The sequence below is a fragment of the Euleptes europaea genome, chromosome 2 (genome assembly GCF_029931775.1).
Source record: "Euleptes europaea isolate rEulEur1 chromosome 2, rEulEur1.hap1, whole genome shotgun sequence".
NCBI classification, from domain to species: domain Eukaryota; kingdom Metazoa; phylum Chordata; class Lepidosauria; order Squamata; family Sphaerodactylidae; genus Euleptes; species Euleptes europaea.
Window position 1 is genome coordinate 17,695,416 of NC_079313.1, and position 16,288 is coordinate 17,711,703.

The following is a 16,288-nucleotide window of genomic DNA, read 5'->3' on the forward strand; positions in this document are numbered from 1 at the left end:
ACTTCTGGGTGCAAACCCATCACAAGGGGCCTTTTACCACTCAAACTGGGAGTCTGAGTGGTAAACGGCCGCTAGCCATGCGTTTACACCTGGAAGTGCTGTATCGCAATGGGACTTTTACCACTTAAATGCAGGCCCCTTTGCGATCTTTCCCTACTGTTGCGGGAAAACGGAGGTTTCACTTCCTCTCACTACCTCTGCCCAAAAACCTCCTGCCGGAGGTGAGGGGGGACCTGGCAACCCTAGTTCTGGATGAAAATCAATTTAACTCAGAAACAATACTGAATAGGGTTGCCAGGTCCCTCTTTGCCACCACCGGGAGGTTTTTGGGGTGGAGCCTGAGGAGGGCGGGGTTTGGGGAGGGGAGAGACTTCAATGCCATATAGTCCAATGGCCAAAGCGGCCGTTTTCTCCAGGTGATCTGATCTCTATCAGCTGGAGATCAGATGTAATAGCAGGAGATCTTCTGCCACCACCTGGAGGTTTCTCAATAAATCACAACGTGTGCTGAGAAAACACTGGTTAAAGGGAAAAACAGCACCAGCTCCAATTAACAATAATCAAACTGAATTTTATAATGATTACTCAAAAATAATTCAGTATTGGTGTACTATTCTGTACATTTGTCAGTGATATAATCAAAACAGTCACAACCAAGGTGTCACAGGTTACCCCACCAATGAAAAATAAAAGTATTATAAACATCAAAATGAAATAGAGTCCAAAATGTACAATTCGAGTTCAAATCAAAGTCCAATACTGAGTCCTCTTAAGAGAAAATGAACTGGTTCCGGGAAGATCCAGAAACCATCTGGTATGAAACTTGCAATAATAACAGTGTTCATCAAGGTCCAAAGTCCAACAAATCCAAGACAACACCTCCGGATTTGAGTGTGTTTTCCCTGGAAAGAGCTTCTTCAGTTGATTAATGAATTTTCATAAGGGTACAACGACCTCAACTTCTTCAGTTGATTAATCAATTTTCATAAGGGTACAACGACCTCAATGACCAGCAGCCCCACGGGCTCTCCTAGCTTAATGCTGGTCCACCTGGAGGTTGGCAACCCTAGTGGAGCCTGTTTCACCCAATGGCAAAGGATGGTAGAGAACCCAATTTTCTCACCTCTCCTTGCATGTCCCATTGTGGTGACATCTGTGAACTGTCGATTAGCGAATCATCATAAGCTTTTACAGAGGGTTCATATAGGAGTGCAGCATTGCATAGAAATGGGGGTACCAGACTTATCGTGCTTTTGAAAGACGTTTCACGGCAGACAGAGAAACAACTGGGACACAGTACCATTGTAGCATCTCTATGCTTGGTTCTGATTTGATCCTAGTACCGACCCTGCTTAGCTGCTGAGACCTGATGAGATCAGGCTTAGGATTGCCAGGTCCCTCTTTGCCACTGGCGGGAGGTTTTGGGGGCAGAGCCTGAGGAGGGCAGGGTTTGGAGAGGGGAGGGACTTCAGTGCCACAGAGTTCAATTGCCAAAGCAGCCATTTTCCCCAGGGGAACTGATCTGTATCGGCTGGCAGTTGTAATAGCAGGAGACCTCCAGCGACTACCTGGAGGTTGGCAACTCTATCTCTTGTGGTTCAATCACACACAGTTATTGTTCAAGAGCACCTGTGGCTCTGGCGATTAGGAGGCATAAAATTAAAACCACATAATTAGGGTCCATCAAACAGGAGATCAGTTATAATCGCAGGAGATCTCCTGCCACCACCTGGAGGTTGGCAACCCTAATCGGGCTACACCATGTGGCCTTGCCTCTCAGGGCAAGGATAGCACCACATTATACGCTTGTCCTTTTTAATCAATGTATTTCTGGATGTTTTGCCCGATCATCACAATTTGAAAATGAAACTACAACAGTGATGTGTAATTCACGGCAATGTCATATATAATGAAGTAAAAGTGATATGAATAAAAGAGATATTAATGCTTTGAACTAGGAATGTTAAGTGATATTTCCCCAGGGGGTAAAAAAAATAATGTTACGACTGTCAGGCTGATATGAGTCTGTTTTATTTTCTGGACATTTAATCCAGCAGCTATGAAGGAAAGTGAAAAGCCTCACAATTAGGTTTGCCAACCTCCAGGTACTAGCTGGAGAGCTCCTGCTATTACAACTGGTCTCCATCCGATAGAGATCTGTTCACCTGGAGAAAATGGCCGCTTTGGCCATTGGACTCTATGGCATTGAAGTCCCTCCCCAAACCCCGCCCTCCTCAGGCTCCGCCCCAAAAAAACCTCCTGCCGGTGGCAAAGAGGGACCTGGTAACCCTACTCACAATGTGTTAGGGTTGCCAGCCTCGAGACCCAGCGTGGTGTAGTAGTTAAGAGTGGTGGACTCTAATCTGGAGAACCAGGTTTGATTCCCCACTCCTCCACATGCAGCCTGCTGGGTGACCTTGGGCTAGTCACAGTTCTCTCAGAAAGCCTCACCTACCTCACAGGATGCTTGTTGTGTGCGTGGGGGGGGAAGGTGAGTGTAAGCTACTTCAGGTGAGAGGCCGTGGCTCAGTGGTAGAGTATCTGCTTGGCATGCAGAAGGTCCCAGGTTCAATCCCCGGGCTCTCCAGTTAAAGGGATTGGCAAGTAGGTGATATGAAAGACCTCTGCCTGAGACACTGGAGAGCTGCTGCTGGTCTGAGTAGACAATACTGACTTTGATGGACCAAGGGTCTGATTCAGTATACAGCAGTTTCATGTGTTCACTTTGAGACTCCTTTCGGTAGAGAAAAATGAGGTATAAAAACAAATTCTTTGTCTTCTCTTCTTCAAGGTGGGACTGGGAGACCTCCCAGAATTACATCTGATCTCCAGACTACAGAGATCAGATCTCTTGGAGGAAATGGCTGCTTTGGAGGGTGGAGTCTATGGCATTATACCTTGCTGAGGTCCTTCCCTTCCCCCAAACCCTGTCCTCCCCAGGCTCTACTCCCAAATCTCCAGGAATTTCCTAGCCCTGAGTTGACAATCCTAATATACGATGCATCTGGGAACACTTCCAAATACTAGGGTAGGGGCTGGAGAAGCCTTTTTCAGTGTTGTATCCATGGCAAATGAAACCTGTGCTCTGGTTCTTACACTGCACTCCTAAACTGAGTTTCACCCTTCTAAGCCCACTGAGTTCAATTGACTTAGAAGGGTATAACACTGCTTAGGATCACCCTAACTGTGTCTCAAATAAGGCCATATTCAAATTTAACATTGTAAAGAGGGAAGAAGAAGAATTGGTGTTTACAGGCCTACTGTGTCTACCACTTAAGGAAGAATCAAACCGGCTTACAATCACCTTCCCTGTTCCCCTCCCCGTAACAGACACCCTGTGAGGTAGGTGGGGCTGAGAGAGGTCAGAGAGAACTGGAACTAGCCCAAGGTCACCCAGCTGGCTTCATGTGTAGGAGTGGGGAAACAAATCCAGTTCACCAAATTAGCGTCCTCCGCTAGGGTTGCCAACTGCCAGGTAGTGAAGGAAAAATCAGACACCTCTGTACAATTACCAAAAGATGAGAAATTCAGTACAGGAATCCAGCCATAAATGATGCCAAATATATTCTGGCTAAACCTTTACAGTATGTGGTAATGTAACCACCAACACCATATAATGCCAACAAACAAGTGTATTTTTTCTTATTTACAGGATATTTCAACAGGTAAGTTCACAATTAATTCCTTTAACAAGTAAGTATTGAAGCAAAGTTCACTTAAAAATGTCCTTTTAAGGTGTATTTCTTTCTTTGCAGCACAGCAGGCTATTGAAGGAGAAAACGATCATTTCGGAGCACAAAGCCCAATTCTTCCTCAGTTCTTCCTATACAACACAATAAATAAATCTTTTTCATAGTCTCAAGCTTCTTATCATCCATTCTATGTTAAGTAATAATTTACTACAATTAAAAATCAGTTAATAATTAAATACATACAAAAATACTTCATATACTTACAAAAATATATACTGCGTGCAGTTATACATCACCATTCATAATATCAGGTTTCAGCTGAATACCATATTCAAAATTAAAGTGCAAAATTCTTCCCCAAAAGGGGTAAGATATTGGATTCCTTCCACTCCAGGTAAGGACTCCCGTGGCGTTATTGCAGCAATGCATTTAGTACCTTAAATAGCCATCCGGTGTGCAAGCCTTGTGGCAGCTGCAGTTCCTACATCAGAGAATGATTTTTAAAGTGACCGTACATTTTTACAAGAAGCAAGACAAATCATTCTCCAAGTTTAAGCCATGAGGAGCCATGGTATTCAGAATATGTATAAAATAGGATTCCTTGCGTCTCAGTATTCTTTCATTGTCACTCTTATTAAATCTACTGGAATGTAACCGCCAAATTACAAAAAATCTAAGATCATTCTCATTATGTTTAAACTTTAAAAAATGATCAACAACTGGGGCTGTGGTTATGCCCGCCCTGATCCTGGACCTGTGTTCCAAAATCCGTGCTTTTATCGGTCGAATGCTAGAGCCAACATAAATAAGTTGGCACGGACAAATGAGGCAATAAATACAATACTTCGTACTACAATTAGAGAAAGAACGTATTTGAAAATTAAAAGCAGAGTCCGTTCTTTTAAACTCCTTCACCTCCAAAGCAAAGTTACACGCTAGACACTGATTGCATTTAAAGTGTCCCACAACTGAATGTCTCTTTGGATCTTTATATATATCTGAATGTACCAGTCTATCTTTTAATGAATTTGTTCTTTTATACCCTATCTTAGGAAGTACCTCACAACAGGGGATGTCAGCTAGCAGATGCCAGTGTTATTTTATAATGCCAGAGATTTGCCCCGATAAATGGCTATGCTGTAAAGCAAAAGCTAAGGGTCTATCAGCCCCTTTATCCCTGGGGTTATTATATATTAAAGCATCACGATTCATGCCATCCGCTTTCCATCTAGCCTTTTGAATGACATTTAAAGGATAGCCCCTATTATCTAGCACTTTTTCTAGTGCTGCTGCATGCTGTTGATAATCAGTTACACGAGTAGTATTGCGTTTAATACGCAAAAATTGCCCATAAGGTAGACTCTCCCTCATATGCCTGGGGTGAAATGATTGAAAATGTAACAAGGCATTCCTGTCTGTGTTCTTTTTATATAAAGTCACTGCCAATCTGTTGTTAACGTCCTTATATACCATGGTACCTAAATAAGGTATTTGCATCTTGTCCGATTTCCCAGTAAACTGAATATTGGCACAGCTATTAAGCCAGCCTAAGAATTGTTCAAAATCTACATCGGGGGAAAGCAAGAATATCAAGTCATCAATGTACCGTCGATACCCCCACACATCTTGTTTGTAGGGGTGGTCGCTATAAATGAATCTGTTCTCAAAATCGACCATGAAAATATTTGCAACGGTCGGGGCCACAGGCGAGCCCATGGCAATGCCCCCGGTTTGTAAATACAACTGATTATCGAATCTAAAAAAGTTGTTCTTAAACACTATGTCTATTAGGGAAACCAGGAACTTAGTGGGTGGAGTTGGGTCTACCCGGGATTCCAACAAACTTACAATGATCCGGCGGGTGTCACTTAAAGGGACATTTGTGTACAATGACACCACGTCTACAGTGGCCAAAATACAATCCCCAGGTAACTGGACGTTCTCAATGTACCTAATAAAGTCAGTGGTATCTTTAATAAATGATTCAGTATCTACTGCAAATTGTCTCAAGTGGAAATCTAGATATTGTGCCACTGGCTCCAAAACACTCTGTGATGCTGATACTATGGGTCTTCCCGGTGGAATCCTCCCTGGCTTGTGTATCTTAGGTAAGGTGTATAGAACTGGCATTCTTGGATATTTATTGACCAGAAATTCAGCAATGGTATTATCAATACTGCCATCCTGCACGGCGTCTTGTGTTACTTTAATGATCAAATTGGAGACAATGTTAGTAGGATCCTTAGCAATTTTTTGATAATATTCATTTTGTCCCAGCTGTCTCATAATTTCCTCCACATAGTCATTTCTGTCTTGTAGGACTATAGCCCCACCTTTATCTGCGGGATGAATAATCAAATTATTATCTGTCTCAAGTCCCTCCAATGCAGCCTTCTCAGTATTTGTTAAATTATAATACTTGGGAATATGTCTCCTCTCTAGCTTTTCAACGTCTCTGCTAACTGCCATCTGGAAAACAGTAATCATGGGATTGCTAGTGTTCGGAATAAATCTTGATTTGGGGCGAAAAGGAGTCATAGAAATATTTTTGTTTTTGAAATGATCTTTTATTTTTACAAGTCTAAGCATTTTGAAGAGGTCTACACGGGTTTGAAAGGAGTAGTAGTTAGGTGTTGGCACAAAATTCAATCCATAGCTCAGGACTCTTTCCTCAATAGAAGTCAAGGTCCTGGAAGATAAATTGACCACTAAGTGGTCTTTTTTCGATATGGACGCTTCTCGAAAAAATGAGTTTGGCCGTCTCGTGATCGTAGCCCGTAACTAGAGCCCGAGCTAGTCATGGAGTCACTATTCGAATCTCCCTCACTAAACTGATTGTCCTTTCTGTAAGTCTTTTGCCTATTTTGCCTATTCCCACCATTTCTTCCAACTTTCCGATTCACATTTTCATCAGAGTAGTACCATGGATACACTCTCTTGTTAGCATAATCATCTTTATCTCTCCTAAACTTCTTAGCCTTGAACTCCTTAATATCTTCAGCGAATTTAGTAATTTCTGACTCCAATTTTCCCATTTGTATTTTGAAACTATCAGGACCAGCATCCTTCTCTAGTCGTTCTCATTTTTTGTGTGTCTACTTTGATATTAGCTGCTTCCTTTTTTGCTTGTTCAATAATGAGTAGCATTAAATCTACAGAGCAGCGATTCAGTATTGCAATCCATTTGTCTTTAAATTCCTTATTGCTCCTAAACAATGTAGGGATCTTATTCATCCTAAGTCCTCTAGGAATGATATTAGCACGGACATAATCAGAGAGCACAGCTGCATGCAATTCTGTCCTGGTGAGCTTTTTAAGGGCATAACAGAGAGCTGACACATCAATCTCATCCTTATCAAAATTAAGGTCACATACACTAGGTAAATCTTGCAAAATTAGGTCACGTTCCGCCACACTAAATGAAAAAGTATCCATAAAATTAGCCATAGTGCCTCACATTAGTGAAGGAAAAATCAGACACCTCTGTACAATTACCAAAAGATGAGAAATTCAGTACAGGAATCCAGCCATAAATGATGCCAAATATATTCTGGCTAAACCTTTACAGTATGTGGTAGTAGTAGCAGGAGATCTCCTGCTAATTCAACTGATCTCCAGCCAATAGAGATCTGATCACCTGGAGAAAAATGGCCGCTTTGGCCATTGGACTCTATGGCATTGAAGTCCCTCCCCTCCCCAAACTCCGCCCTCCTCAGGCTCCGCCCCAAAAATCTCCCGCCAGTGGCAAAGAGGGACCTGGCAACCCTATCCTCCACTCATGTGGAGGAACGGGGAATCAAACCCGGTTCTCCAGATCAGAGTCCACTGCTCCAAACCACCACTTTTAACCATTACACCCCATTGGCTGGGTGCTTGGGTGTCATATATTGCTTCCCCCTCCACCATGGTTCCAAATTATGGGTTGGATCCAAACAGTTTTTGCACTGGTGGGAAAAGGAGGAAGGGGACCCTTTTGACCTTCAAAAAGCCTATGCTGGGGGCTATGGGACTTGAATAGAGAAAAGCCATTTGGGGAATTAAGAGGGGAATTAGGTATTATTGAGTGAAAAAGCTGGCTGGATCCAGCCCTATTTGCTCAGAATGCTCCTGTGGTAAATAGGAAGAAACTCTTGAAATTCTCCCCCCTGCCCACAGCAGGCAAATGGGAGCGGGGAGTCACAGAGGTAATACAACACTGACATCTTGCGGCCACCTCTAATATTTTTCGGGAGTATATTATTTTACTGGTCTCAGGAAAACCATTCTACCTACAGTAGTTAAAGAAACAATGTGATATACAGTAGTGGTTAGTGCTGTACTAGGCTCTGGGAGACCCAGGTATGAATCCCCACTTGCTGGGTGAGTTTATGCCAGTCACACACTCTCAGAGTAGCCTACCTCACAGGGTTGTTGTGAGAATATAGTGGAGATCGTCTGCACCACAGAGCAATACCAAAGAAGAGTGAGGCTCGCTGGGATCTTTACAGACTTTCTGGGGCTGTTCCATAATGCTGACACACACTTGGTACTTAGCAAATCTCCCTGCTATATAGCTCATTAGTGAAGAGGCTCAAGATAGAGTCCTGGCTCAGCAGAGCACCACAGGCTTGCATCCTAGTGGGTGTGGGTTTGATCTCTGCCTTGGGTCTCCTGGGGAAACATGCTGAAAAATGACCGAAGCATCATTGGCCATTTATGCATGGCTGCTTCCTCATGGTCACCCCGACTACTTCAGGGCTTTGCTTTGAGTATGCTTGCATTTTCTCACCGTCAGAGGTCGTCTCGCTCTCCCCACGTTTCCGTGGGTTCCCCCCAGGTTTTCTGGATGTTGGGTGTTATGTATGCAGCGGGAAGCTGCAACATTGGCTAAACACGAATCCCGAAAATGTGGGCAAAACACGCAGAAATGTGGGGGGGGGGAGTGGGGGGGAGAGAGGCAACCTCTGATGGTTGGAAAATGCAAGCATAATCGAAGCAAAGCCCCAAAGTAGTCCGCAGGGTGACCACGAGGAAACAGCCATGCATAAATGGCCACTGACTCCACTGTGAGGGAGAACTTCAGCACACCTCTTTTTCAGGCATAATGAGAATAAGGCCCACTTAGTAAAATGAGACTTCCTTCTCAGTAGACCTGCTCAAGCTTGCTCCATCTGTTATGTAGTTGTCAGGGGGTGAGACTGACCCAAACGAGTACAGGACTTGAGCGATCTTACATTCCTTTTGTGCCACATCCCCAATTACATCCAACTCCACCCCCCCCGGCTGTGGCAGAGTTGTGCCGGTATAAGAGCAAGGATGGATCAAGGGTGTCGCTGGAGTTATCCTTTCTATCGCCACAGGGTTATGCTTTCTTGATGCACACATGTCAAATACCTAATCACACCTTGGGGACAGCAACACTGGACTGCGCTGCAAGGCTGGTGTGAAGCATGCAGTTTTAGCCCCCCCCACGCACTATGGGCTGTGAGGATGTTGCTGGTGGTGGACTCTAATCAGAACCAGGTTTGATTCCCCACTCTTCCACGAGCGGCGGACGCTAATCTGGTGAACTGGATTTGTTTCCCCACTCCTACACACGAAGCCAGCTGGATGACCTTGGGCTACTCACAGCTCTGTTAGAGCTCTCTGAGCCCCACCTACCTTACAGGGTGACTGCTGTGGGGAGGGGAAGGGAAAGTTATTTTAAGCCGGTTTAAGCCTTCCTTAAGTGGTAGAGAAAGTCGGCATATAAAAACCAACTCTTATTATTATTTAATGCGATTTACTCCCCTGCCATGAAAACCTTCAGCTGCCCATTTCCACACGTTAACCCTCTATTAAAGAGGCAGGTCATTTTTTTCCTCCAGGTTGTTGGCAACACCATTAAAAACATAAGTACATAATGTTTCCCCAGACAAAATAAGGCCATGATCTTGATATGGCAAACAAGGGTTCGTGGGGGGAGAGAGAGACCTGAGATCAATATTTCAAGAAAACAGTTTATTTGCAGCTGCTGACTCAGAGGCCCTAATGGGCAGAAATCTCTGAGCCCCGATCATACTGAGGAAGGGATATTTATCCAAATTCAAGATATGACAACCCATCAACATTCAGGGTAGGCTGATAGCACTCGACATAGAGGCGGCGCAGTACAGTTCAGTTCTATCCAGTTTCTCCTATCAATGTTTATAGTTCACTCTGACTCTCCATGACTCTTAACCCACTTCCTTAGCACACAGACATACAGGGATGTTCTGCCCAGCAACAAGCTATTCCCTGGCTGTCCTAATACATTTTACAGAAAGGAAAAGAGATTATTACAAATTGCTAAATCAGTGGATCTTCCATAGTCAGGGGAAGTCTACCTGCTGTCACAATCTGCTCCGTTGCTCCCACTTTTGATACCATTTGGGGTGTGTTTTTAACTGTGGCCCTTTTACATGTATTATCGGCTTTTTAACTGTTCGGTTTTAACTTGGCGGACGCTGAAGATGTTTTGTTAAGCGCCTTGAGTATTTAAAGATAAAACGGGGATTAAATAACTTAAACGAACAGGACTCCGAAGCGACCGCACAGAAATAGTCTCAATAAACTAGTAAATAAAGCAGGTGGTCGGTTACACCCAAGACTTCCTTCTTTCCTCCGCTTCCCAACAAATGACCACTTCCCAAACAAGCCTTTCTCCAATCAGAGGTTCGAGAAAGGCCCTTTAGACCCACCCCCTTAGCTTCCTCGAGAGGCACTTCCGGTTTCCCACCCAGGAACCTTACCCACAAGACAGAACACCATAGAGGCTCTGGCGGATAGAGCGTCCTTACGAGCCCGCCTCAGTAGGGAATGGGATAATGAGCACAGTAGAGGGGTGGGCGAGGAGGAGGAGCCAGCGATGCCCTGAGTTTTAAAAAAACACTTTCTAAACCACAATTTTTTTTAACATACAGGTTTAAATAATATCGTTTCTATTAATATTGGAAGCAAACAAGAGAAACGAAATTTAAAAAAAAGTGAAAGAAAAAACAGGTTTCCCCGTCAGCCTATCAGGGGCGGGCCGTGGCGTGACGTACTCGGCGGGGCGGGGTCCCCGCTCGTTTTGAAAGGCTCGCGAATGAGGTCCACCGGTAGTCGACTGTCATCGGCTACAGGTGCGAGGTTAGGATGGCGCGTTGAGCGACCTGGCGGGGCCGCGACGAAGGCCCCTGGAGAGGCGTCTTGGGTTAAAGGGAAGGGCCGTGGCTCAGTTTGTAGAGTATCCGCTTGGCATGCAGAAGGTCCCAGGTTCAATCCCCGGCGTCTCCAGTTAAAGGGACCAGGCAAGTTGGTGATGTGACAGACTTCTGCCTGAGAACCTGGAGAGCCATGGAAGGGGGGCTGTGGCTTAGTGGTAGAGCATCTGTTTGACATGCAGAAGGTCCCAGGTTCAATCCCCGGCGTCTCCAGTTAAAGGGACCAGGCAAGTAGGTGATGTGAAAGACCTCTGCCTGAGACCCTGGAGAGCCCTGGAAGGGGGGCTATGGCTCAGTGGTAGAGCATCTGTTTGGCATGCAGAAGGTCCCAGGTTCAATCCCCGGTGTCTCCAGTTAAAGGGACTAGGCAGGTAGGTGATGTGAAAGACCTGAGATCCGCTGCCGGCCTGAGCAGACAATACTGACTTTGATGGACAAAAGGTCTGATTCAGTAGAAGGCAGCTTCATGTGTGTTCATGTGAAGCCAGCAGCAGGCAAGGGGAGGAGCCGCTGTTGCTCTGCCTTCTCCAGTAGAGGGCCCAGAGAGGCCGGGGTGGGGTGGCCAAAAGGGACCGCCAGCTGGGGACGGGCAGTCTCCTGGCGCGGAGTGGAGCCTCCGTGGGAGTCCCGTAGTTTAATTGCTTGTTGAGTTAATGAGTCGCTTTGTTTTGACTGTCCCAAGTTTATTTCCATCTGTTCTACTAATATACTATTATGGGAGGAAAAGTTCTTCCTGCCAGTGTGTCATTTTATAAAATAGTATCAAGCCTTTTCTTAGTTGTCTTTGGCCATTTCTGCACGGGAGGTTTTGCCTTGGGTTTGCCACTCTTTAGATGCACATTTTCCCCATCCCAATTCTCAGAACTCAACAATAAGTCCCCATGCAGAGTTCTGAGAAGTCAGATGGGGAAAATGTGCATCTAGAGCACTGGTTCCCAACCGGGGGTCCGTGGACCCCCAGGGGTCCACGAGAACTAAATTAAGGTCCGCGAAACAAAGTTATAAACCCATGATAAATTAATATTTTCAATTAGAAGTTCTCTATTATAAAAATATATATTCAAATATTATTCTAAGTTTAATGTTTAACTAACAGTTATGATTAAAGTTTATTTTCAAATTCTCGGAATTTTTATTTTGAATCTTGGGGTCCCTGCACTGAACAAAAAAGTCCTAGTGGTCCCTGGTCAAAAAAAGGTTGGGAACCACTGATCTAGAGAGTGGCAAACCCAAGGCAAAACCTCACATGCATAAATGGACTTTTTCTCTCCCTTTCCCGCCCCCACCTAACATGATTGATTTGCAGCACAGAAGCCCTGAAAACTACAGATAGAAGAGACTGCTTGCATGGGTGGGTTGGAAAACTTGCCAAGGGAAATGATTCAGTTTTGGAAAGTTTTCTACCCGACATCACAGGTTTGTACAAAAAAGTATAGAATGTGTTCTTTCCTTGCAGAATGGAGAGTTGTGCCTTTCCGAAGTACAACAACAATGATATTTTTCTGCACCTCAGTAACTCCTTGCTGACAGGAGGCGAGGCCAGAAGCTTTTCCAAAAGCGATTGATTTCCAAATGTCAAGGTAAGTTCTTCAAAACTGTTTTATTTGCTTAGAATAGTTTGAATTGCCATCGGGGTGACGTCCAGCATCTCCCCCCCCCCATGTTATACTGGATTTATTAAATCCCTTTTTGAATTGAACTGTAGTTACTTGGATGGGCCCAGAGCCATCTTTGGGTTTCAGAAGTTTGTCTGCTAAGTTTTGCTTGGTACCAGAGGTTCCCTGTGGATGGGGTTCTGGCCCATAATTGGGCAGAACTATTTATTTGGCTCTGTAATAAATGAAAGGAAAGGCAACCCCATGCAATGTGTGTGCAAGGTTTTCTTTAATAAAACAAAATAGGCCAGAAAAAAGCAGCAGCCCAAGATAGTGCATCTTAGCAATTGTGTCAGTACAATCATTGTAAGTCTGAAATTGTTTCTCCTGGGCTGTATCTCTTTAGGCTGTTTTAGGGATGGATAGGAATTTAGAGTTAAACCCAGTCGCACCATTCTTCCCAGAGGGTTTTCTGGGGAAATGTGATTGGAATGTTTTTTGGGGTTAAAGTGTCCAGTGCTTTAAATAAAGTGTGATCTGATTTAGCATTTGTTTTGACTTGTATTTAGTAAATGAAAAATATCACATATATTAATTTGATGTCCCAGTTGCAACCAGTACTTTTACTGAAATGTTTGCAAAAGGAAAAAAATAATCGTGTGGTTTAAATGCTGCTTCCAGAACTTTATTATACTAATACCAATAATTTCAACAGTCTTGTGAAAGGGCCATCTTCAGCACATCTGCCCAGAAGTTAGTCCCATGTGGACCAGGGCGGCTACTCTAGGGAAAGTATCCTTAAGATTGCAATCTATAACATGTGAGGGACATATTTTGAATAATAAAATGGTCAGAAATATTAGGCACTTTAGAGGCTTTTTGAAATACAACTTAAACAGTTTTATTTGTCTCTTTTTGTGGGATTTAAAAGTGAGGTTAGCAAGTCTTCATAACAAGAATTGTAACAGGATTACAGAATTGAGAAAGTTGAGATGGTTAAGGTCAAGTGATATATTGTATTTCCAAATGTGTCAAGGTGGTTCACATACAAGTGTTTAAACCTTTATTTTCTGCTGAGAGTGATTTCTCTTGGCAGTCATTGGTTTGTTTCTTTAAACTCAAGCTTCTTTTACACTTAAACTTTATTTTTCACAGTGTTCGTTTGGTTGTGGGAGTGTGAGGGTCTGTCAGCTTTTGCTTTGTGTGCTCCCCCCCTGGGCTCGTAAAAGCAGTCCAGGCCTTTTACCTTTCTTTGGTTCAGGCGCTGCGTCCAGCAGGCCCCAGGTTGGAATGTCTCTTCCCGCCATCCTCCTCCCTTGCTCTCCCCGACTCCCTCCCACCAGCTTTGGCCTTGGTGTGTAGATAGCAGTAACGAGCTTCCTGAGAGCTTTGATGTTCCTGTACCATGCACAATTATCTCGTAGTTCCCATAACATATACTTGACATCTGCTTCCCTGTAGGGGTTATAATTCTGCCTTTGTGAAATTGCTAGCACTTGCAACTTTGCCCTTGTAGGGCTTATACTAACCTGAAGCTTCCAATAAAGTTCCTTGTTTCTGCATGACCGTCTGAGCAAGTGATTTTATGGAGTTTGCACAGGGAGGTTGGGAACCCTCACAGGGAGTTAGGAACATTAAAACACCTCCCCTGTTTCTTTCTCAAACTGGCCTGGTATTGCTCCTTTCCACAGATCTGTTTCCCAATAAACTCTAGGAATCTCTCTATAAACTTTAGAGCAATTTCCCCTAGATAAATTGTTGTAGATCCTGTCCTGATCCAAAAACACAATTTTTTTTCCTTTTCACACCTGAGGAGAATCTTCCACCAGACAGCTTGCAGCTCTGACAGGCAGCTGTTTCCAAGTTCTGTCTGTTCACTCCCCTCCCAGTCAACTGTTGATTCTTAACTGTCAGAACTCTCCAACCACCATTCTCAGAATTCTGTTCAAACTCCCTATCAATCAAGGGGTTCTATGACTGGGACAGATCCTTGGAATGCGGCTGTCCGTCACACATGTACTTTATGTCAAATTTAAACAAATGTAAACAGCCTCTAAAGCAGCGGTAGGGAACCTTTTTTCTGCCAAGGGCCATTTGGATATTTATAACATCATTTGCGGGCCATACAAAATTATAAACTTAAAAATTAGCCTGCTATATTTGGTCAAACATTTAGCCAAGAGGCACGACTGGTCACCACTCTGAGTGTCTGCTACATAGAGTGACTCGCTTTTGAACTCTGCCATCCCCAGCTGGGCCCAAGAGATTCAGGCAGGGCAGCAAACACAAGACGGAGTGAGCGACAAACCTCTCGGGGCTTGTAGGCGAAGGAGCCCGGTCCAATAACGCCCCGATCCAGCACTTTTGCAGGACTTAGAAGGGAAAGAACCTGAAGGGAGAGGGGGTACTGACCAAGCCCCAAGCAGGCAGCTGCCCAGATGACCCCCCCCAGGTGTGGGCAAGCAGGCAGGCATCCAACCGGTGGTGCACTCGCCCACCTGGTGATACAGGATGGTGTGTTGCACCAGCTGGGCATAGCCATCCAGCTGCATGCTGGAGTTGCTCCTGCTCCGCATGGTCGGGGCCAGATTCTACAGCCAGCTCCTACTACCGCTGCCTGCAGGGATGAAATGAGGACACACTGGCAAAGAACTCACCCCCGTGCATTCTGGCCCTGCCCCCTTTAACCCCTCCATTGTCGCCACTTCCGCCCCAGCCCTCCTGTAGTACAGAGGGGAATATGTTTCTCCATGGTCCGGGTTGAAAAGGGTTAACACATTTTCTTGGGCGGTTCAGCAGATCCGTAGCTAATGACTCTTCTGCAAGGGGGAAAGAAGGTTCCTTTTCTCAGCAAAACAAACTCACATCTGCCTTGAATAGAGGCTATTCCTGTCTGCGGGAGGGGGCTGATTGCCAGTCTTAGATCCTTCTGAGGTAGAGATCTGCCATGACCCACGGAGGGCCTTATATGGTCCCTGGGCCTGACGTTCCCCACTCCTGCTCTAAAGACACAGTGCGATCCTGCGCAGATTTCCATGGGTCTCTATAGGATTGCACTTGAATTTCAGCACACCCAAAGAAGTGTGCATGGGGTGCGAGAATGTTATCCTCTCATCTCTTTCAACAGGATTTAATTCTGTTCCATGGTGGTCACTGGGGCACTTCCGTTTCATTGTAATTTTCAATAACATCGCTTGCATTACTTGTTAGCGCAATCAGACTGGTGATTATGAACTTTGAGAGGAGACATATAAATAAGAATGTTAGTGTTGGTTTTGATTAGAACAATCAGGTGAATTCATAACGGCTTTTTAATTTGGATTGTTAATGTGTTTGTGGTCTGTATTACCCATGGTTCGGTAAAGAAATGATTCCAACAGGCAAGTGTTGGGGAAAACAAAGTACGCAGTTTTATTAAACAAAAAATACACCCTTTTACCCAAGCTAAGTAATCTTTTAACAAAAATAACCTTTTATCCAGGCTGAGTCTGAAATAAGGATGGGAAGTTGTCTCCTGGGAGGCAAGCAAGCCGCTTCTTCTCTGGCAGCCGTCCTGGTTCTCCAGACGCCCTCCTCCTGGCTGGCTCCTTATCTGAAGCCCTCCCCTTCTTTTAACAGAGAGTGAAAACTAACCCTTTCCCCCATCACCAGGTGCTCATCATTTACAGTGCTGTGTGAAAGTTTAACTCCCTAATGACCTGAGATTGCTCTCACATGGGGAAGGGCTGCATAGATCACCATCTACCTCCTCGTAATACAATGGTCTTCCGCAGTTTCCACTACATGGTCTTATCCATTT

At 44.6% G+C, this 16,288-nt stretch overlaps 1 protein-coding gene across 1 annotated transcript in view; it reads left to right on the top strand.

The window, feature by feature from the left end:
• The first annotated feature begins 12,351 nt into the window (after positions 1-12,351).
• The window catches only part of NUF2 (NUF2 component of NDC80 kinetochore complex), a 32,966-nt gene continuing 29,029 nt past the window's right edge, over positions 12,352-16,288 (top strand). Inside the window, 1 exon segment of the mRNA XM_056844691.1 lies at positions 12,352-12,474. Coding sequence (XP_056700669.1) covers positions 12,352-12,474 — 123 coding nt within the window.